The following is a 22240-nucleotide window of genomic DNA, read 5'->3' on the forward strand; positions in this document are numbered from 1 at the left end:
CGAGCGCCCCCGCGAGTCTCGGAGGCCAGTCTGCGCGGCGTCCACGTCGTTGGTCGCAAGCGCAGGCGAGCGTTGTCCTTGAGCGCCCCCCGATGCTCGGAGGTCGCGTTGGCCGACGATCCGCGGAGAATGTGAGAATTTGCACGTCCAGGATCGAAGGAGGATGGTGGGAGAGAGGGAGAAGGCGGGTTTTGGGAAGGAGGCCAAGGGGCTTGAACGGGCCTGTGGCCGAGGGAGGCCCGCCTCTCTGGGCCGCCGGGGCTGAGGCTAGAGGAGGAGGAGGATTGAGGCGCAGAGAAAAGAACTGAGGTAGGAATCTGGCTGCACTCAACATCAATTACAAAACTGTCAGATAATGCCCTTAGGAGATGGAATAAGTATCAACACGTATTTTTCCAGTTTTTGGATCATAAAAAGTTGAGAGAGCATCTGTCACTTTACGTTTTGATTTAGGTGTTTCTCATTCAGCTTTTGAAAAAGTCCTTTTTTGTGATTTTATTTTAAACAATTTCAAGGCAGGCTCTGAATCCTTCAGTTTGGACACTCCTAATCCTGTAAACACGTGCAGCTTCAGGTTGAGGGGCATAATGCAGCATTTTCATAGTGTCCTTACAGTGTGGAAGCAGGCCACTCAGCCCATGGAGTCCACGCTGGAGCCTCCAAAGTACATCCCACCCTGACCCGCACATCTGCACAATCCCTGTAGCCCTGCATTTTCACATGGCGAACCCACCTAGCTACACATAGAGTCAGAGAGGTGTACAAGCATGGAAACAGACCCTTTGCTCCAACTTGTCCGTGCTACTATCCTAAATTAATCTAGTCCCATTTGGCCCATATCCCTCTACACCCTTCCTATTCGTGTACCCATACAGATGCCTTTTAAATGTTGTAGTTATACAGCCTCCACCACTTCCTCTGGTAGCTCATTACGGACACACACCACCCTCTGCATTTAAAAGGTTTCCCTTTACGTCTCATTTAAATCTTTCCTCTTTCACCTTAAACCTATGCTCTTTAGTTTTGGACTCCCTTGCCCTGGGGGAAAATAACTTGAATCTTCGCCTTGTCCGTGCCTTTATAAACTATTCTGTGGGGAGGCAATCTACACTCCACACAGACAGTTACTTAAAGGTGGAATCGAACCCAGGTTGCACTGCCACTCTGAGGCAGTAGTACTAACTACTGAGCCACCATACTGACCAAAATTTAACACTCTTCATACCGTACAGGGTTATACTGCCATGAAAGAATTTGTATTCTAGACTGAGGATGACTTCCCTGTGCCTTTGGTAAGCATCCAGTATCCCACTGGTAGTAGATTTTTATTACCACTGTGTGACTTACAGCTACTTTATAAAAAGAAACCTATTATCTTGTTTGTTAACACTTAGCTAAATTCTTTAGTTTGTGCAGGCAATTGGAATTCATTTATACTTGTAAAACAATCTTGAAGTGTTGCAAAAGATCTTTAGCTGTGATATTTGACTCCAGAATGAAGAGAGGACCTATCAAGCGATAAATTGAATGTCAAAGCCAGGAGGTGAGTAGGAGCATTAGAAATAGGAGCAGTTTTAGGCTATCTGGTTCCTCAAACCAGCTCCAGTGTTCACGATGAAAAATTTGTATTGAATCTACTTTTCCATGCTTTTTCCAGATCCTTAATTCCTTTAATGCTCAAAAATCCATCACTCTTAGCCATGAATTTTTGTTTTAATTCACTCTTAGGACATGGATGTCACTGGCTGGACCACATTTATTGCCCATCCCTTGTTGCCATTGAGGTGGTGCTGAGTTGCCGCCTTGAGTCACTGCAGTCCACATGCTGTCGGTAGATCCACATTCTGTTAGCGAGGGAATATATTCTGGACTCGGCATCCACAGCTCGTTGCGATAGAACATTCCAGAAGATTCACAATCCTGTGAAAAAATATTTCCCCACCTCAGTGGCCAATTTCTCATTCTGGGAGTATAGCCAGTACTAGACTCTCCAGCCTGTCAAACTCTCTGAAAAATTTTTAGTGGGTTCATCTGTCATTCCTCTAAACTCCATAGCATTTAAGTCCATTCTGGTCAATAAGCAGCAGGGAGAGAAAGGTTAAGGTTATGGCCTGATAGAAATAAGGATCATGGTGATGGGTCTAAAAAGGATGTGAACTCAGAGGGTAAGAGGCCCAGATTCCTGATGCAGTGGGAGGTAGGAATGAATGTGCAGCACATTTTTTCTTTGCAACAATGCTTATTTCTTTCTGAATGACTCATTCTGGTCCTTCTCATTTGAAGTCCTTTGCAGTTTACCATATATGTTACCGTTCACTCAGAGTCCACGTTGCTGTTGCAACAAGCACTTTCACATCCACGTTGTAGTCTGGAGCAATGGGTAATGATGGTATAGACTCCAACTTTCTTTCCATCACATGGCTGACCAGGAAATCTCCTGTTTTTACAAACTGCCATTTGTCAGAAGGAATTGCAGGTTGATAATCAGCTTGTTAGTCTGTGTTATGAACACACCTTCTTTCCTTGACCCATCGAGTCATGGGATGGGACTCAAACCTGGAGCTCATAGCTCAGAGCAGGGATGCCCTGTCCGATTACTCATGTTCTTCACTAGCATTCCTAGACTCCCATTCTTTGATACGTGTATCCTATAGGTATCAATTTTTGCCTATGCTCTCACAGTTCTTTTTGTTCATTTCATGGCCTCTGGGCATCGCCTTTCTGGCCCATCGTAGTTTCCCTTGAGAAGGGGGTGGTGAACTGCCTTCTTGACTCACTGCAGTCCAGTTGTAGAGACAGAGAACAAAGAAAATTACAGCGCGGGAACAGGCCCTGCAGCCCTCCAAGCCTGCGCCAATCGAGATCCTCTGTCTAACCTGTCATCTATTTTCTAACGGTCTGTGTCCATTTGCTCCCTGCCCATCCATGTACCTGTCCGGATACATCTTAAAAGACGCTAACGTGTCTGCGTCTACCACCTCCGCTGGCAACGCGTTCCAGGCACCCACCACCCTCTGTGTAAAGAACTTTCCACGCATATCTCCCTTAAACTTTCCTCCTCTCACTTTGAACTCATGACCCCTACTAATTGAGTCCCCCACTCTGGGGAAAAAAGCTTTTTGCTATCCACCCTGTCTATACCCCTCATGATTTTGTAGACCTCAATCAGGTCCCCCCTCAATCTCTGTCTTTCTAATGAAAATAATCCTAATCTACTCAACCTCTCTTCATAGCTAGCACCCTCCATACCAGGCAACATCCTGGTGAACCTCCTCTGCACCCTCTCCAAAGCATCCACATCCTTTTGGTAATGTGGCGACCAGAACTGTACACAGTACTCCAAATGTGGCCGAACCAAAGTCCTATACAACTGTAACATGACCTGCCAACTCTTGTACTCAATACCCCGCCCAATGAAGGAAAGCATGCCATATGCCTTCTTGACCACCCTATTGACCTGCTTTGTCACCTTCAGGGAACAATGGACCTGAACACCCGGATCTCTCTGTTCATCAATTTTCCCTAGGACTTTTCCATTTACTGTATAGTTCTCACTTGAATTTGATCTTCCAAAATGCATCACCTCACATTTGCCCAGATTGAACTCCATCTGCCATTTATCTGCCCAACTCTCCAGTCTATCTATATTCTGCTGTAATCTCTGACAGTCCCCTTCACTATCTGCTACTCCACCAATCTTAGTGTCATCAGCAAACTTGCTGATCAGACCACCTACACCTTCCTCCAAATCATTTACATATATCACAAACAACAGTGGTCCCAGTGGAACACCACTGATCACAGGTCTCCAATTTGAGAAACTCCCTTCTACTACTACTCTCTGTCTCCTGTTGCCTAGCCAGTTTTTTATCCATCTAGCTAGCACACCCTGGACCCCATGTGACTTCACCTCTCCATCAGCCTGCCATGGGGAACGTTATCAAACGCCTTACTGAAGTCCATGTATATGACATCTACAGCCTTTCCCTCATCAATCAACTTTGTCACGTCCTCAAAGAATTCTATTAAGTTGGTAAGACATGACCTTCCCTGTACAAAACCATGTTGCCTATCACTGATAAGCCCATTTTTTTCCAAATGGGAATAGATCCTATCCCTCAGTATCTTCTCCAGTAGCTTCCCTACCACTGACGTCAGGCTCACCGGTCAATAATTACCTGGATTATCCTTGCCACCCTTCTTAAACAAGGGGATAACATTAACAAATCTCCAGTCCTCCGGGACCTCACCCGTGTCTAAGGATGCTGCAAAGATATCTGTTAAGGCCCTGGCTATTTCCTCTCTCGCTCCTCTTAGTAACCTGGGATAGATCCCAGCCGGACCTGGGGATTTGTCCATTTAATGTCTTTTAGGATACCCAACACTTCCTCCTTCCTTATGTCAACTTGACCTAGAGTAAGCAAACATCTGTCCTTAACCTCAACATCTGTCATGTCCCTCTCCTTGGTGAATACCAATGCAAAGTACTCGTTAAGAATGTCACCCATTTTCTCTGACTCAGCGCATAACTTTACTTCTTTGTCCTTAAGTGGGCCAGTCCTTTCTCTAGTTACCCTCTTGGTCTTCATATATGAATAAAAGGCTTTGGGATTTTCCTTAACCATGTTTGCCAGCAATATCTCATGTCCTCTCTTAGCCCTCTTAATGCCTTGTTTCTGACTCTCCCTACATTCCCGATATTCTTGCAAAGCTTTGTCTGTCTTCAGTCGCCTAGACCTCATGTATGCTTCCTTTTTCCTCTTGGCTAGTCTCATAATTTCACCTGTCATCCATGGTTCCTTAATCTTGCCATTTCTATTCCTCATTTTCACAGGAACATGTCTCTCCTGCACGCTAATCGACCTCTCTTCAAAAGCCTCCCACATATCAAATGTGGATTTACCGTCAAAGACATCCACAGTGCTGCTAGGGAGGGATGTTGACTCACCAGAACTGAAAGAATTTTCAGGATGGTGTGTGACTTAGAGAGGAAATTGCAGGTAGGGGTGTTCCCATGTATCTGTTGCCTTTAAATTTCCAGGTGATAGTGTGTGAGTTTAGAAGGTGCAGTCTCAGCAGCCTTGGTGAATTCCTGCGGTATGCCTTGTAGATGGTACACACTGCTGCTACTGAGTGTCATTGGTGGAGGGAGTGAATGTCTGTGGATGTGGTTTTAATCAAACAGGCTGAATTGGCCTGGATGTTGTTAATCTTCTTAATTGTTGTTGGAGCAATGTTCATCAAACTGAGTAATCCATCACGTTCACAGTAATGTTAATCTTTCCAGTTACAATACAGCACATTTTGTAATCTTGCATTCGTATTTTGAAATGTGATCAAAATTTCAGGTTTGAGTGCCTTTCAGATCCATCTCTTTCATTGGCAGGATTATGCTGTAATGTGAATCCTACCCTGAAATATTCTTATAAATTGTAATGGACTTTGCCAAAAAAAAGTCCTGTGACTTGGCAGAATGATTGTATAGGTGGCAGTGAGAAAATGAGAGGAACAGAACCATTGTTAAGGTAACTGGAATAAAAAAGAAAGGAAAATGAATAATGGTGCAAATACTCAAAAGGCCAAGCAGCATTCGCAGAGCGAGAAATAGAGCTATGGTGTTGGTTGAGGACCTTTAATCAGAACTGTTCTGACAGTAATCTGAAATGTTACTTTTCTTCCTCTATCCATAGATGCTGCCATCATTTTGCTATTTTTAGTTTACATTGTATTTTTGTTTGTCCTGGGGGCAATAGAATAATGAGTTTATCAAAGGAGAGGATTGACCAAGTGTACGCAAATAAGTAAAGAGGACATGGGTTAATTGCAGCTATGGACGGACCAACCTGATGATCGTCCAGTTGCCTTTGGAAGTTGAAGTATTTTCCAGAGATTTTCTGTTCATGCGTTGTGTTTATTTCTTTATCTCTCCATTCATTAGTACTAATGATTTAGATTGGGACTCAACATGGATAGGGTCAAAATTATTGGACTTTCGTAATTCCTTTCCCGTTTTTGCATTATCAGTTGTATCAAGGTACTAGTCCTCTATCAGAATAGTGCTGGTGTATCATCAAAAGTAGTTAATGTACTCACACATATAAAAGTTTTTAAGACTAAGCTTTTATTCGAAAAGTATGGGTTCAATATATACACAAGTAGCATTTTGGAAAGATTGAAATCCATCCCTTTCCTTTGCCTTGCTCTCGTAGAGCTGCTAGATCAGAGACCGAACCCGCCAACTCCACACCCAAATGTAGCGCAAAAGGTGCCAAAGAACATGCATGACAGCAGGGACTGAACAGCTGCCTTCATTGGTGTACTGTTGTGTAATTCTAGCAAGTAAATATGCACCAGGGTGAGGTTAACTGTAAAACCAAAAGACGTAAGAGCAGAAGTAGGCGATTCAATCCATCAAGTCTGTTGCATCATTCAATAAAATCAGGGCTGATTTTATAATCCGCATCTCCACTTTCATGTCATTTCCCTACATTACTTGATTCCCTTAATGATTAAAAATTTGCCTATCTTAATGACCCAGTCTCAACAGCCCTCCGTATTAAAGAATTCCACAAGTTCGCTACCTGCTGCGAGAAGGAATGCCTCCCTACCTCTGTCCTTAGTAGTTAATTGCTAACTCCGAGATTATGTCCTCTGACCATAGATTCTCTAATAAGTGGAAACAACCTGTTTGCATCTATCCTTTCAAGACCCCTGATAATTTTAGATGTTATTTTATAAGGTCACCTCTCATTCTTCGAAACTCTAATGAGTACAAGTACAATCTGTCATGAGAAAATCTCTCCATGTCTGTGATCAACCTTGATTAACTGAGAGCCATCTCTGGACTGCCTCCCATGCCAGAGTATATCTCCTTTGATAAGAGGACCAAAACTATTCACAGCATTCTAGGTGTGGTTTGTCTAGCCTGTTATATAGCCTTAGCAAGACCTCCCTATTTTTCTACAACATTCCCTTTAAAATGAAGGCCAATATTCCATTTGCCTTTCTGTTACTGGCTGAATCTGTATGCTAGAATTTTGTGATTTATACATCAGGAGCCCCCAAATCCCTCTGTGCTGCAGCTTTCTGCACACACACTCCGCTTAAATAATATTCAACTCCTGTATTCTCCCTGACAAAAGTATGTAGCCTCACATTTTTACACATTAAATCATCAACCAAGTTTTTAGTCATTAACCTGTTTATTTTCCTGTGTAGACTCTGTCATCCTCACCACTGTCCCTCCCACCCATTTTTCTGTCATCTGCAAACTTGGATATAGTACGTTCACTTTTGCCATTCAAGCCATTAATAAAAGCTAAGTAAATAATTGTAGCCCCAGCACTAATCCTTGTGGCACACTATTTACAGGTTGCTCACCTGATGATGCCTCCATATCCCAACTCTCTATCTCCATCATTCACCAATTTTATATCCATGTTAATATATTACCTCTGACACCATGTGCTCTTAATTAAGCCGCCTTCTGTGTGGTACCTTATTGAATAATATTCGGAAATCCAAGTATATCTACTGGTCTCTCTCACCTACCTTCTCAAATAATTCTAATAAATTTGTCAGGTATAAATTTTCCTCCCTGAAAGCCATGTGGACTCTGCTTGATGTTATGCATTTCTAAATGCACTGCTATTATGTCGTTGAGAATAGACTTGAACAACATTAGAATTTTCCCAATTACAAATTTTCAGCTAACTGGCCTGTAGTAATCTGTTTGTTTTGTCTTCCTTTTTGAATAAGGGTGTTACACTGGCAGTTTTTCAATTCTTTGGGAATTTTCCAGAATCTGGGGATCCTTGGAAAACTGCTACCAGTGCAGTACTCTTTCTTTAGTATGTCGGGATGCACCCCATCACAAACAGGGACCTTTACCGGCCTTTCGTCTCATTTGTTACCCTAATACTTGTTGCTGCAATGATAGTTATTGTATTTGTTACCTTCCCGTCTTTGCCCCCTGATTATTTAGTGTTTTGGAATGTCTTCTATGAAGATTAATGCAAAATATTTATTCAATTCCTCCGGTATTATTTCCCCAGTCTCAGTCTCTAAAGGAGCCTGTGATCACTTTCGCCTCGCTCTTCCTTTTTATATGTTGAAGAAAGCTCTATCTTATTTCATATTATTTGTCAGTTTATCAAAGTTTGTTTGATCCCTTTTGCTTGTTGGTAATCTTTTGTTGGTTTTTAAAACTCTTCCAATCCACTTTTGGAATACTGTGTTCAATTCTGGTCTCCCTGCTATAGGAAAAATGTTAAACTTGAATGGGCTCAGAACAGATTTACGAGAATGTTGCCAAGGTTGGACAGTTTGAGCTACAGGGAGAAGCTGAATAAGCGGGGGCTTTTTACCTTGGAATGTCAAAGGCTGAGGGGTGACTTTATAGAGGTTTATAAGATCATGAGGGGTATGGATAGGCTGAATAGATAAGGTTTTTTTTCCCCAGGGTAGGAGAGTCCAAAAATTAGAGGGTATAGGTTTAAGACAAGAGGGGGAAAATTTATAAGGAACCTAAGCAGCAACTTTTTGATGCAGAGGGTGATGCATATATGAAACAAGCTTCCAGAGGAGGAAGTGTTGGAGGCAGGTACAATTATAACATTTAAAAGGCATCGGGATGGGTACAAGAGTAAGTAGGATTTAGAGGGATATGCTGGAGAATGGGACTAGATCATTTTAAAATATCTGGTCAGCATGGTCGAGCTGGACCAAAGGATCTGTTCCATATTATACAAACTTATGACATTTGGCTTAACACTAATCTTTACCTTTGTTATACATAATGTGATACAGTGCTATCATTAACTTCCTTAGTTAGCCATGGTTGCTTTATCCATTCCTAGAGTGCTTCCCCTCACTGGGATAAATTTTAATTGGTGAGTCAGGAGCTATATTCATAAGCATCTGCCATTGTTCGTCAATTGTCTTTTTTGATGTATTCCATTCCAGTCCCACCAGCAATTTTGCCATCATTTCTTTGTAATTACTCTTATTTAAGTTTAGTGCAACTATTTCCAGCCCACGTTTCTCACTCTTAAACTGTATGCAATGTGATGTCAGCAGTGGGTAGGTCACCAAAAGTTTGTTCTTTTTGTCTTAACGTCTGGGAGAGATACTAATGCACGAGGTGTGTGAAAAATGAATGGATTTTTGATCTCAAGTAGAAGTCAACTTTTATACGTCTGTTACTTAAGTCAATGAACATACAAATTAAGAGCAGAAGTCGGCCATTTGACCCCTGAGCCTACTTCATTATTCAATAAGATCATGGATGCTAATTTTTCATTCCCTCATTTGTGAAGACTGTACCTGTTCATTAACATGAAACACTATGGGAGCTCATAATAAGCTCCCTTTTCTCTGAGACACAGGCCTTTAAGTTTAAAACAATCCAAAGACTTGACCGCATAATCCAGGAGGACATTTGAGACGTGGCCCTGTTCGCCTCTCCAGTGGATGTGGCATTGTTGGAAGAGGGGAAGGGAGTCTACCCAGCCAATATTTATTTTTCTTAATTTAAGTCCTTCCAAACTGCATTATCTCCTACCTCAGTTACCTCCTTTTGACCCACAAAATACTGAGAGCTGTGCATTGATACAATTCTGAGACAGCTGTACCTTCTTTTGCTTGCTGTCCAGGGCCTAAACTCAGAAAATTCCTACCTTAAGCTCACCAGTTCTTTTGTAAAAGCACAACATAAAACCTATCTCGTTGACCCGAGATTTGGTCATATGCCCTGACGTCTCTTATGGCTGGATGTCAGTTTGTGTCTAATTACATTCACGTGAAATGGTTTGAAAGGTTTTACTATCTTAAAGTTGCTATGTAAGTACAAGTTGTTACATATTCTTGGTTTTGATCTCTGGTGCACGGCCAGATAAATGAGTACAAGTACGTGATTGTGACTAATTAACTGGAAGCTGCACGTACTTAATAGGCACTGCAGGTTATGCTGTGCTTTAATTTTAACTTTATGACCATTTTAATTTGAGGTCAACATGCCCCTTCCCTAAAATGCTTGGCCCAGCTCACTTACCATTGATCTGTATCACCTCCACCATCTCAAGGACAATTTGGAATGGACCATAAATACTGGCTTTGTCAGAAACTCCTATGAGCAGTGAATTAATTTTTAAACCATACAAGACTCATAGTTGCAAACTTCCATGTCTAATGCATACTCCAGAATACAGAATGTTTAACTACAGCTGATTTACTAATAGGAATTCAAGGTTAAAGTGCTATGTTGCATCAAATCTACCAATCATTACACAGGAAGAAGGTTTGATTAGTCTTTGGCCTGTGTCAGTCTCTTGAATACTTGACTACTTAGACATATAACCTTGCAATCTTCCATGAAGGTTCTATCCTTCTCTTGCTTTCCCAACTACCAGATCATTTTTGGTATTGATCACCTGTAAGTGATACACTGTTTACGAATTGAATGGAATTGTTAGTAGTTGCTGATACAGGCCTCCCACTTCCTACAGACTAAGGGGGTGGCCATGGGCACCCGCATGGGCCCCAGCTATGCCTGCCTCTTTGTAGGTTACGTGGAACAGTCCATCTTCCGCACCTACACAGGCCCCAAACCCCACCTCTTCCTCCGGTACATTGATGACTGTATCGGCGCCGCCTCTTGCTCCCCAGAGGAGCTCGAACAGTTCATCCACTTCACCAACACCTTCCACCCCAACCTTCAGTTCACCTGGGCCATCTCCAGCACATCCCTCACCTTCCTGGACCTCTCAGTCTCCATCTCAGGCAACCAGCTTGTAACTGATGTCCATTTCAAGCCCACCGACTCCCACAGCTACCTAGAATACACCTCCTCCCACCCACCCTCCTGCAAAAACTCCATCCCCTATTCCCAATTCCTCCGCCTCCGCCGCATCTGCTCCCACGATAAGACATTCCACTCCCGCACATCCCAGATGTCCAAGTTCTTTAAGGACCGCAACTTCCCCCCCACGGTGATTGAGAACGCCCTTGACCGCGTCTCCCGCATTTCCCGCGACACATCCCTCACACCCCGCCCCCGCCACAACCGCCCCAAGAGGATCCCCCTCGTTCTCACACACCACCCTACCAACCTCCGGATACAACGCATTATCCTCCGACACTTCCGCCATTTACAATCCGACCCCACCACCCAAGACATTTTTCCATCCCCACCCCTGTCTGCTTTCCGGAGAGACCACTCTCTCCGTGACTCCCTTGTTCGCTCCACACTGCCCTCCAACCCCACCACACCCGGCACCTTCCCCTGCAACCGCAGGAAATGCTACACTTGCCCCACACCTCCTCCCTCACCCCCATCCCAGGCCCCAAGATGACATTCCACATTAAGCAGAGGTTCACCTGCACATCTGCCAATGTGGTATACTGCATCCACTGTACCCGGTGCGGCTTTCTCTACATTGGGGAAACCAAGCGGAGGCTTGGGGACCGCTTTGCAGAACACCTCCGCTCAGTTCGCAACAAACAACTGCACCTCCCAGTCGCAAACCATTTCCACTCCCCCTCACATTCTCTTGATGACATGTCCATCATGGGCCTCCTGCACTGCCACAATGATGCCACCCGAAGGTTGCAGGAACAGCAACTCATATTCCGCCTGGGAACCCTGCAGCCATATGGTATCAATGTGGACTTCACCAGTTTCAAAATCTCCCCTTCCCCTACAGCATCCCTAAACCAGCCCAGTTCATCCCCTCCCCCCACTGCACCACACAACCAGCCCAGCTCTTCCCCCCCACCCACTGCATCCCAAAACCAGTCCAACCTGTCTCTGCCTCCCTAACTGGTTCTTCCTCTCACCCATCCCTTCCTCCCACCCCCAGCCGCACCCCCAGCTACCTACTAACCTCATCCCACCTCCTTGACCTGTCCGTCTTCCCTGGACTGACCTATCCCCTCCCTACCTCCCCACCTACACCCTCTCCACCTATCTTCTTTGCTCTCCATCTTCGGTCCGCCTCCCCCTCTCTCCCTATTTATTCCAGTTCCCTCCCCCCATCCCCCTCTCTGATGAAGGGTCTAGGCCCGAAACGTCAGCTTTTGTGCTCCTGAGATGCTGCTTGGCCTGCTGTGTTCATCCAGCCTCACATTTTATTATCTCAGCTTATGTGGTGGTTGGCTTAGTGAAATTGTCATTCGGAAATGTGCTTCACAATTTTAGGTTTTGGGTGAGAATCATCCAATATTTTAATAGTTTTATGTCCATAATGGAGAACATCTGGAATATGGCTGTGTGTTATGTACATTTGTTTTTAATATATTAATTAGTATAGATGTGAATAGACAAGTGCCCAGAACAGTGCCCTGTGAGTTGCACAGTACCCTCTGCAACTGGTCCAGTCCTCAAACAGAGTTTTGTTTTCCATTTATTGCCTTGTACCTTCTGTTGTGTAGCTAATTTTCCACAACATAAGCTAATCTTTGGTTGATTGCTGGTAGCTCTGATAGCTTTAGAACACCATTTCAAGCATCTCAAAACACCTTCTGGAAATCTTAAATTTACCAGATTTATTAATTTAAATTATCTTTGGAAAGAAGTAACAATTGTATAACAGATGGTTTCTTGTTTCTAAGTCAGCATTGACTGCTAACCTTCCTCAGATTTAATTTGTGAACATTCCATTAAATGCATGTGAGCATTTTCCTGACTGTTGGTGTTAGGCTAGAATTCTTCAGTTTGTGCTTCATTTTGTTTTAAAAGAATATTGGGCTAACATTCATGGTCATCCTGTTTTCTTAGAATACTTCTTCAAAATTTTTACCAGACCTTATTAAGCAAACTTCGTCTGCTCAGTTTCTGGTTTCCTGAAGTATTCTGGAATATGCCTTCTGTTCCTTGTACTGCATGTTGACTTAACTTTTTCATTACAACACAGTACTGACATTTACATGTGCTGCAGATTCCTGGGTTAAAAATACTAGAATTTATGTTCAGATTAATTTTTAAAGGTTGAATATTTAATTAGTAATGCTACTTTTTTTATTCTTATAATGTATTTCTACCTATCCCTTGGTAGGCCATTTTAAAAATAAACTTTCTTCTCATTTGCATGCATTCAAAGAAAATCTCTGGATTCTCCAGCTGTTGTATAGCTCAGGGACAAGCGCGCCACAGCCTGAGCTGAGCATTCCAAGCATGCGATAATTCAGCCATGAAATATAACTGACTTGCCTGACTGTATCAAATTGTTATTTCCAATCCTGAGACCCCATTGACGTGTCAAAATAACTCTGAAAACAGAGGATTCACATATGGGCATCCCAGTTTGTGATTTGTGGGTCACAATTTCAATCGACTCTATTTATGAAAATATACGTGATGCTGTTGAGTTGGAAATCCAGCATTGTCCAGTCATTCTGTGATAGCACAGAAAGGTATATCCAAAGGAATTCCAGCAAGACTTTCAGAAAAACCCAATTAGTAAGCTGCTGAAATTGTCAAAAAGCCAAACAATTGTAAAATTTTCTTTGATTGTATTTTCCATTTATCACAGAGTGATCACCTTTGACATCAACACTGCATTTGACCAAGTGTAGTATTTAGAAGCCCTAGATTAACTAGAGTGAATGGGAATCGAGGAAAACTCTTTGTTGGTTAGACATTTACTTCATATAAAGGAATATGCTTGTGACTGCTTGGAAGTCAGTCATTTCAGCTCCAGGACATCTCTTCAGGAATTCCTCAGGATTGTGCCACAGACACTGTCATCTTAAACTGCTTCATCAATGAGCTTCCCTCCACTATAAGGTCCACTATAAGGTTGCTGATGATAGCACAATGCTGAACACCATTTGTGACTCCTCAGGTACTGAAGAGATCAATTTCCAAATGCAACAAGACCTGGACAATATCCATGCTTGGGCTGGCATGTGACTGGTAACATTCACACCTCGTAAGGCGATGACTGTCTTCAATAAAGGACATTCTGATCAATGCCTCTCAACATTTCATAGCCTTTTGAGGAAGAGAGTTGCAATGACTTGCTGCCATCTGTGAAAAAAATTCCTTACCTCTAACTTAAATGGGCAGCCCCTTATCTTACAACAATTCCAAATTCTTCCACAAGAGGAAACATCTTTTTAACATCCAACCTGTCAAGACCTCTCAGGATCTTATATGTTTGCATCAAGTCACCTCATACTCATCTAAGCTACAGAAGATTGAAGCTTAGTCGGCCCAACCCTTCCTTTATAAGTATGTTGTGTAACTTCTAAAGCATTTTACTTCTTAAATAAGCTAACCAACAAAGTTAATCAACCAATGAACACTTGATTATTGGACCACCCATTAACAGGACAGCTAAAATATGGTTCATGGCCTAACCCCCTTCCTGTTTAATGTTCTGCCCTCTGATTCAGCATGGAGCCCTCTCTGTAACACACACTAGTTGGCTGACATTTCTGTCAGCAAGTACTGGGTCATAAGATGTAAGAGTAGAAATGGGCCATTCAGCCTGTTGAGTCTGCTCTGCCATTCAATGAGATCGTAGCTGATCTAGTAATCCTCAGCTCCACTTTTCTGCCTTTTTTCCCCACCCTCAATTCCCTTAGCTGATCAGAAATCTGTCTTCTTAGACTTGAGTATACTTAATAACCCAGCCTCTACAGTTCTCTGGGGCAAGGAATTCCATTAATTCATTACCCTCTGAGAGAAGAAATTCCTCCACATCTCAGGGCTTTGGGGGAAACAAACCCTCACCATGCTAAACTCCACCTAAGAATCTGTTTCAATAAGGCCTTCCCTCATTCTTCTAACTTGCAATGAGCTTGATTTGAAAACGATCAGAGCCAAGGGAAGATTGTGCAGTTCCAGTTGCTCAGCCTGAGCCACCTGGAAAGCTGAAATCCAGAGGTCTGACCAAGAATTGGCCCTGAATCCTTGACCCTGTTGCTCCTGTCCATATAGATGTTGCCAGACCTGCTGAACATTTTCTGCTTTTATTCTTGTGAGCGACACATCACCCAAACCCGATGAAAGGCTGTTTCTCTTTTTCTTTGTCTAGGAAATTGGGAAGTGTGGGAATGGGTTAATTATTTGGACAGAGTGCGGAGCTCCCTCCCACAATCTCATGCGGAGGTTCAGTTTGAGCTGTTATTGAGTGAGTGTTCAGCTAGCTGGCGTCTTATTCCCCACAGCACCCTCTTCACAGCATCTGCTGCTTAAACAGGTAAATTTCCCAACATTTTCTCTGCAGCCCTGTCCCTCTCTTTCCTCCTCCCTGTCTGCTTCTCATTTAGTAATCCTTGACTTCGGGCTGTAACTGAGGTTTGCCTTTCAGCGTCTTTGAGTTTGGCCTCTCCCGGAGCGACGTCAGTGATTTCGCTTTCACAAGGAGTAAAAGTTCTGGTCTAGTTTGAGGACAGACCCGGGAGTTGCACTTCAACTCCCAGTCCCGAACGTCGCGTGTCGTCACAAGATAGTCCCAAATATCAAACAAAAAAAGACAACGGTAACTTCAAGAAAAAAAAGTTTGCTTTTTCTGATTATTTTTCAGATTTTGTTTTAAAACTTGGGTGGGGGGGGGGTGTAGAGCTATTTTGTAAATATTTCCAGCATTTCCTTACGAAAGGAGAAAAGTATTCAACCGCTTGACAGATTTATGTTTTGCTGTTGCCTTTAGATATGAATTAAATGTAACTTTAACATTTTATGTTGCAAAGTTACGCTAATTGTGGCATGCTGTGTAACGGTGACCTACTGTTTTTGCTTTGGAAGAGTTTTTCTAAGTATCTATTCTGGATTGTGGTAATGAATGCATGGAGTTGTGGGGGGGGTGGTAGGGAACGAGAGTACGTGGCAGCCTCTTTCCGTCTCTTCCCCCCACCCTAAGTGCTGTTCACGCCTTCTGACCCAGGGCGATGTTAGAAACTGCACGTTTCCCTTTACCGTCTGGTTGCACTTTCCACATCTGCTGCACTGGGAAAAGCTTCCTTTTGTCATCGTCAGATTTTTGAGAACTGGTGCAAGTGCTACTTTCTCCAGATGGAGACAAGCCACGTTGCATCGTTGGTCCCCCCCCCCGCCTCTGTTCTTAATTTAGCTTCTTAGACAACAAAACCTAATTTAATCAAGAGCTGGATCTAAATTTGCGCCCCAACATCCCCTTCCCCCATCTTGTCTAGACTGATGTAGGATAGTTTGGTATTTGTCGTATCCCCATATTTCTCATCCCCAAATATTTAAGAAAGGTGTTCATTGTGCACTTAAAAGTGATCTTGTGTCTCTGAAGTAACTGAAGTAATAGTGTGTGGTGAAATTATACTATTTTAAGCATTTAAATTGTCATTCTTCAATTTGAATTGCCAACTTGATTCTGAAGAGTTGCTCATTTTGTTTTGGAAAACAAGTTAGCTTTTTAGACAGGCAAACCAAAAACTGCCAGATTATTGGAAAAAATAACAGAATGATGCAGAGTGTCCACCCTCTCTGCTAACTTGTAAATGCTTTGTGGGTGCATTTTGAGCGTAAGAAAGCTATCCAGACACAGCACAGATTCATGTTTCAAGGGTCAACACATTTGCTGTTGGAATAAGGGAGTCAATTCTAGCAACTTAGGGAACTGGCACACTGGTCTAGGAAACCTACAAACTGAACTGCAATTACGTGAAATGTGCCAAGTGTCCAGCTATGTAGCAGCATTGATGATTACTTTCTTTCCTGACTAGGTAGATGACACAAAATAATTCCACGGTTTCTTTTCACTAATTCCTGACTTATTCACTGCAAAATTTATTTTGTTGTGTCTTTTTCCCTTCCTCTACCTTTCACATTCTTTTACCTTTCAAGCTGGCAATCTCATGGAGTTTATACCATAGTACATTGAACATTCCCAGAGCTGTTTGGATTTTTTTCTCTCAGACACTGTCCTGTTTTAAATATTAATAATGTGCCTGAATTTTCAACATGTCAAAAAGAGGATTAAATTAGATATAAATCTTTGTCCACAGTAAGGATGTTTAGTGTTATAGCTTCTAAATTAATCTTTTGATGAAGCGGACGATTCACCTTCACTGTTGAGAGAATTCTTGTGCTCTGTTGCGTGGTTATGAGGTCAAACCCTAACATTTTAGCAAAGCTCTGAAAGAAGTGCTGTGACATTGGATGTGCTACCCTTCCATGAGCTTTTGAAATCAAGACCCTAACCTTGATCAAGTCAATAGTGGAGATTATATTGTGACGTTATGAAAGATTGAAGGATGTTTTTTCTCTCTTGGCAATGCTCTGCCCTGAAGATTCTGTCCAAAAAATCTGACACTTTTCACATCAATTTTATTTGAGTAAAACTTTTTAACTGGACAAATTGGCTAGGCCTTGCATTGGTGAAATGTGTGACTGCAGACTAGCTTCCAGTTGATTTTCTGAAGAAGGGTCCAGAGCTGAAACATCAGCTTTCCTGCTCCTCTGATGCTGCTTGGCCTGCTGTGTTCATCCGGCTCTACATCTTGTTATAACTCATGCACTGCCCAAGCCTACTGTTCAAGTGACACTTGATCCCACCCAACCCAGCTTCATCTGAATTACCCGCAGCCTAAACCACCAGATCCAAAATTTGGAGATGTCCAAAATCCAGTATCTACTCATGCGTGACTGTACTTCAGATAAATTAAGTGTAACAAAAACATTCTATGAATGTTTCTCAGCAATGTGATGAGGCATTATACAAATGCAGTTCTTTCAAACTGAATTTGTTAATATGTTAATATTTCCAGTTGTGTAACTCAGCTTGTATAGTTGGCCACAATGCTGTTTGAAGAGCTGGATCTGCCTAGAGAAAGATAGGAAACAAGCAAGACCCACGGCTAACCAAAGGATCATGTATCAGAGTTGCTTGAGTTCATTCATAACCTGTTTGGCAAGAGGCCCTTAGCCCAGACTGTATTAATTATTACTTAATTGGTTATTTTAAAGGTAGAATTTTAACTTTTTATGTGAGCAGTTCATACGAATGCAATTTAACCCAGCTGGAGTTGCTCTTGCAAGGATGTAATAAGAGACTTAAATGATGATTAAAAGTGTAGGGACAGAAATCTTTCATTTTAACTTTTTTTTGAAAGAATGTGTTTAGACCTAGGATGTGTCAGTGTAGAAAGGAGCGTATCAGAGAACAAGTTAGCTTTGGGCTAGTTATGGTACTGAGTTTCAGGCTGGGACTGATGTGGAAACAGTCCATCAACCCAAAATGACTGTACTCACAAAGTACTTCATTGGCTGCATGGGATTTAGGGATGCCCTGGGGTCATGAAAGAGGGTATTTAAATGCAAATTTGTTTAATTAAGCTACAAATGCTTCTTGGTGAAGAGACCAGAAAGCAGTGTAAAAATTCTGCTTTGAACACTTGATTGCTCTAACTGGAAGTATCAAGCATTGGTTAACTTGCCTGTGCTTTACAATTGGAATTTTAGTGCATGTTACACTGAACACTTGGACGTATGCACCACATTATTGCACCACATTATTACGCCAGTTAGACATCTGAAGATCTTTGCAAAAATTGAATTCCATTTGGAGTGCATAGTCACATAGTGAAGACAAGGGACATTCTGCACGATCAATTTGAGCAAAAATGCTTCTAGAAGGAAATGATAGGTAGAGTAAACTCATGTCAGTTCCCAGTTGATGGTACAAAGTCATTTGAGCAGGTGGTCTGGTCACACTGCTAGGTGGTGAAGTCAAACTACATAATGTAGCGACAGAAGCATAAAACATAAATTCAGAAAGGTAGAAGCAATGCTGCCCTGAACATATGTTATAAATAGGAACTTTATAATTAACCTGAATTATCCTGTTTTATTCAAAGTATTGATTTTATACAGCAGATAAATACATATGTTCTCTTGAATCAATGTAATTACAGCTCCTTTAGTTTTGACTCAGAGCATCTGTTTATCATATAGGAGTAATTTTACACAAGTCCCTTTTTGGGAAAGGTTTGATATAGTCATGAAATGTTTGAAAAGAGGAACTGTAGTTTTCTATAGGCCTACTCAAGCATTCAGCATACAGGCAAATTTTCATAGGGGCTTACAGGTTCAGTGCTAAAACAGAGAAAGTTGAAAATTAATGGGATGGAGGACAAAAGAGAAAGGGTAAGTGTACAAGCATTTTGACTTTTAAAAATCTGTAGTGTACATGGATAGGAAGTCTAATTTTTTGGGATATGAAGCAGAATGATATTTCACTTTTAGAATATGTCACATTTGACATTAAATGAAGAGTCACAGATCTGAAGAAGAGTTGTGTTGGACTCAAAATATTAATTCTGTTTTTATCTCTCCACAGATATTTCCAGAACTGCTGAGTTTCCCCAGCATCTACTGAATTTTAATTCTTAATTCTGAGTTCTTAGAATTCCTAATTCTTAGCTGTTTAAGCCCAAAGCTTTTTATTTAAAAAGCACACATTTTTTGCATTCCTGCTATAAAATTAGCCCAACAGTGGATTTCTTTAGTTAAACATTATGTTGTGATTCCATCTGTCTCATTAGACATAGTCCCTTTTTAAATTAGTTTTAGCACGTTGCATTGCATTGTATTGCTGTCCATAGTTGTTTAGTCATTTTGGCATGGACAGATTGAATGTAAAAACTCTCAGTCAGAAAAGCCATCTTGGGTAATGCAGGGGGAAAGCAAAATAGTAATTGTCCAATTTATTCTGCTCGTTCTGTTAATGTTGATGAGCTTGACAAATAAGGCTTTCAGATATTAATGAGAGGTACAGGAGTCTCAAAAATGTAAAGTAAACGCTGGATTAAAATTTCATTTTGATTTTAGATGCCAAACTATTTTTCTGGTATCTGGTCAATTTCTGGAGTCTAGGAGTTATCCAAACTGGAGCCAGGCTCCTGCAGAGAACAGCAAAATTGAAATTTTGGTCCTTGCTGGTAAAAGGTTTAATGACAAATTGTTTAACGGATGTGGATGAAAAATATTTACAAGTTGAAAATGCAAGGCTTACTCCTAGTATTAGACCTGAACTGCCATGTTTGGGTTAAATCTGCATAATTAGGACTAAATTAGGTTTCCTGGATGGAGATACAAAGATGAAGCATAGTTAACAGTGCTTTATTTTGGACATCCTTTTCCAACTTCTTAATATTTATAATATTATTATTTATAATATAAGTTTTTAAATAAACAAACTTGCAGTTCATTCGTGCTTTTCGTAACCTCACATTTCTAACAATGAAATACTTTAAGAGCTTCATCGCTGTTGTAATGCAGGAATTTTGGCAGCCAATTTACATCTAACAAGTTCCCACCAACAAGATGACAAAGACCAGGTAATTAGTTTTTCTGATTTTGATCATGGGATTTATGTTGGCCCCACTCTTGCTGAAATAGTGCCATGCAATCTTCATGCCAACATTAGAGAAACAAATGGGACATTGGGTTCAGTATTTGACTTGAAAGGCAGCACCTCTGCAGCATTCCTTCAGTGACTTACTGGAGTCAGAGATAACACAGTGTGGAGCTAGAGGAACACAGCAGGCCAGGCAGCATCAGAGGAGCAGGAAAGTTGATGTTTTGGGTCGGGATGCTTTGTCAGAAACTACATTTATGGAATGTATAAATATCATACAATGTGACCTGCAGGCCAACATGACTCTGCTTGCAGGTTTTGAGAAGATTTGTAGCTCAGGTTGAGGTTCTGGATGTAAGTTTGCTCGCTGAGCTGGAAGGTTAGTTTTCAGACGTTTCCTCACCATTCTAGGTAACATCATCAGTGAGCCTCCGATGAAGCGCTGATGTTATGTCCCGCTTTCTATTTATCTGTTTAGGTTTCCTTGGGTTGGTGATGTCATTTCCTGTTATTTTTCTCAGAGGATGGTAGATTGGCTCCAAATCAATGTGTTTGTTGACGGAGTTCCGGTTGGAATGCCAAGCCTCTAGGAATTCTCGTGCGTGTCTCTGTTTGGCTTGTCCTAGGATGGATGTGTTGTCCCAATCAAAGTGGTGTCCTTCCTCATCTGTATGTAAGGATACTAGTGATAGTGGGTCATGTCGTTTTGTGGCTAGTTGATGTTCATGTATCCTGGTGGCTAGCTTTCTGCCTGCTTGTCCAGTGTAGTGTTTGTCACAGTTTTTGCAAGGTATAAAAACTATGACAAACACTACGTTGGACAAACTGGCAGAAAGCTAGCCACCAGGATACATGAACATCATCTAGCCACAAAAGGACATGACCCACTATCACTAGTATCCTTACATACAGATGAGGAAGGACACCACTTTGATTGGGACAACACATCCATCCTAGGACAAGCCAAACAGAGACACGCACGAGAATTCCTAGAGGCATGGCATTCCAACCGGAACTCCATCAACAAACGCATTGATTTGGAGCCAATCTACCATCCCCTGAGAAAAAGAACAGGAAATGACATCAGCAATGCAAGGAAACCTAACCAGATAAATAGAAAGCGGGACATAACACCAGCGCTTCATCGGAGGCTCACTGATGATGTTACCTAGAATGGTGACGAATCGTCTGAAAACTAACCTTCCAGCTCAGTGAGCAAACTCACATCCATGACTCTGCTTAATTGTAATACGCGATTGCAGAAGTCCCAACCCGACGCATCAACTTTCCTACTCCTCTGATGCTGCCTGGCTTGCTGTGTTCCTCCAGCTTCACACTGTTATCTCTGACTCCCGCATCAGCAGTTCTTACTATTGCTTACGGGAGTCATAGCCTTGATTGTGGTTCGAATCTCAAAAATTGGAATTTGAAGGCCAGAGGATTTGTATCACTGGAGATTGGATGTACTTTGAAGTCTAGAAAGTAGAAATTTTCCCTGTAACGTTATGATTTCTGATACAGGAGGTATATTTTACTTGCTGCCCTTAGGCTACTCTACCAGGGTTTATGAGGGCTTTTATGTTTGTGGGGCTTTTATGGACAGGAGTACATCACCTAAGTCTTTGAAGGCAGTCTAGTTCAGTTAAATCATTGCTGGTCTGTACTTCAATTCCATCGACTGACCTTTAATTCCGATTGCTGATGTCATGACAATCTCTTTTGAAAATTTTGCTTTGTTTGTCATCCATTGCCCTTAGAAGGGGAGAGAGTACTGCATGTTTTCATGCCATTGTGTATAAAGTTGCATCCTGATTTCACTGCTGAATGGCTGAGCTGTAACTTTGAGATCATAGTGTTGTTCAACAGAGGAATTGCTTTGCTGTACCTATCCTCTTGAACAACTT

At 41.9% G+C, this 22240-nt stretch overlaps 1 protein-coding gene across 8 annotated transcripts in view; it reads left to right on the forward strand.

Annotated features, from left to right (window-relative positions):
* Positions 1 to 129: 129 nt before the first annotated feature.
* Positions 130 to 22240, forward strand: part of LOC125467495 (prolyl 4-hydroxylase subunit alpha-1-like) — a 78065-nt gene continuing 55954 nt past the window's right edge. For 2 of the 8 annotated variants that reach the window (XR_009443020.1, XM_059640405.1), the window contains exons 1-2: positions 130 to 309; positions 4835 to 5000. Coding sequence is in view for 2 of the 8 variants with exons in the window: in XM_059640405.1 (XP_059496388.1) it covers positions 4971 to 5000 (30 nt within the window). In the remaining 6 variants the exon portion in view is untranslated. Of the gene's footprint in view, positions 310 to 4834; positions 5001 to 15095; positions 15204 to 15329; positions 15486 to 22240 lie in introns of those variants that run through there. The other 6 variants (XM_059640403.1, XM_059640402.1, XM_059640401.1 and 3 more) reach the window with 5 other exon arrangements.

The sequence above is a fragment of the Stegostoma tigrinum genome, chromosome 37 (genome assembly GCF_030684315.1).
Source record: "Stegostoma tigrinum isolate sSteTig4 chromosome 37, sSteTig4.hap1, whole genome shotgun sequence".
In the NCBI taxonomy this organism is placed as follows: Eukaryota; Metazoa; Chordata; class Chondrichthyes; order Orectolobiformes; family Stegostomatidae; genus Stegostoma; species Stegostoma tigrinum.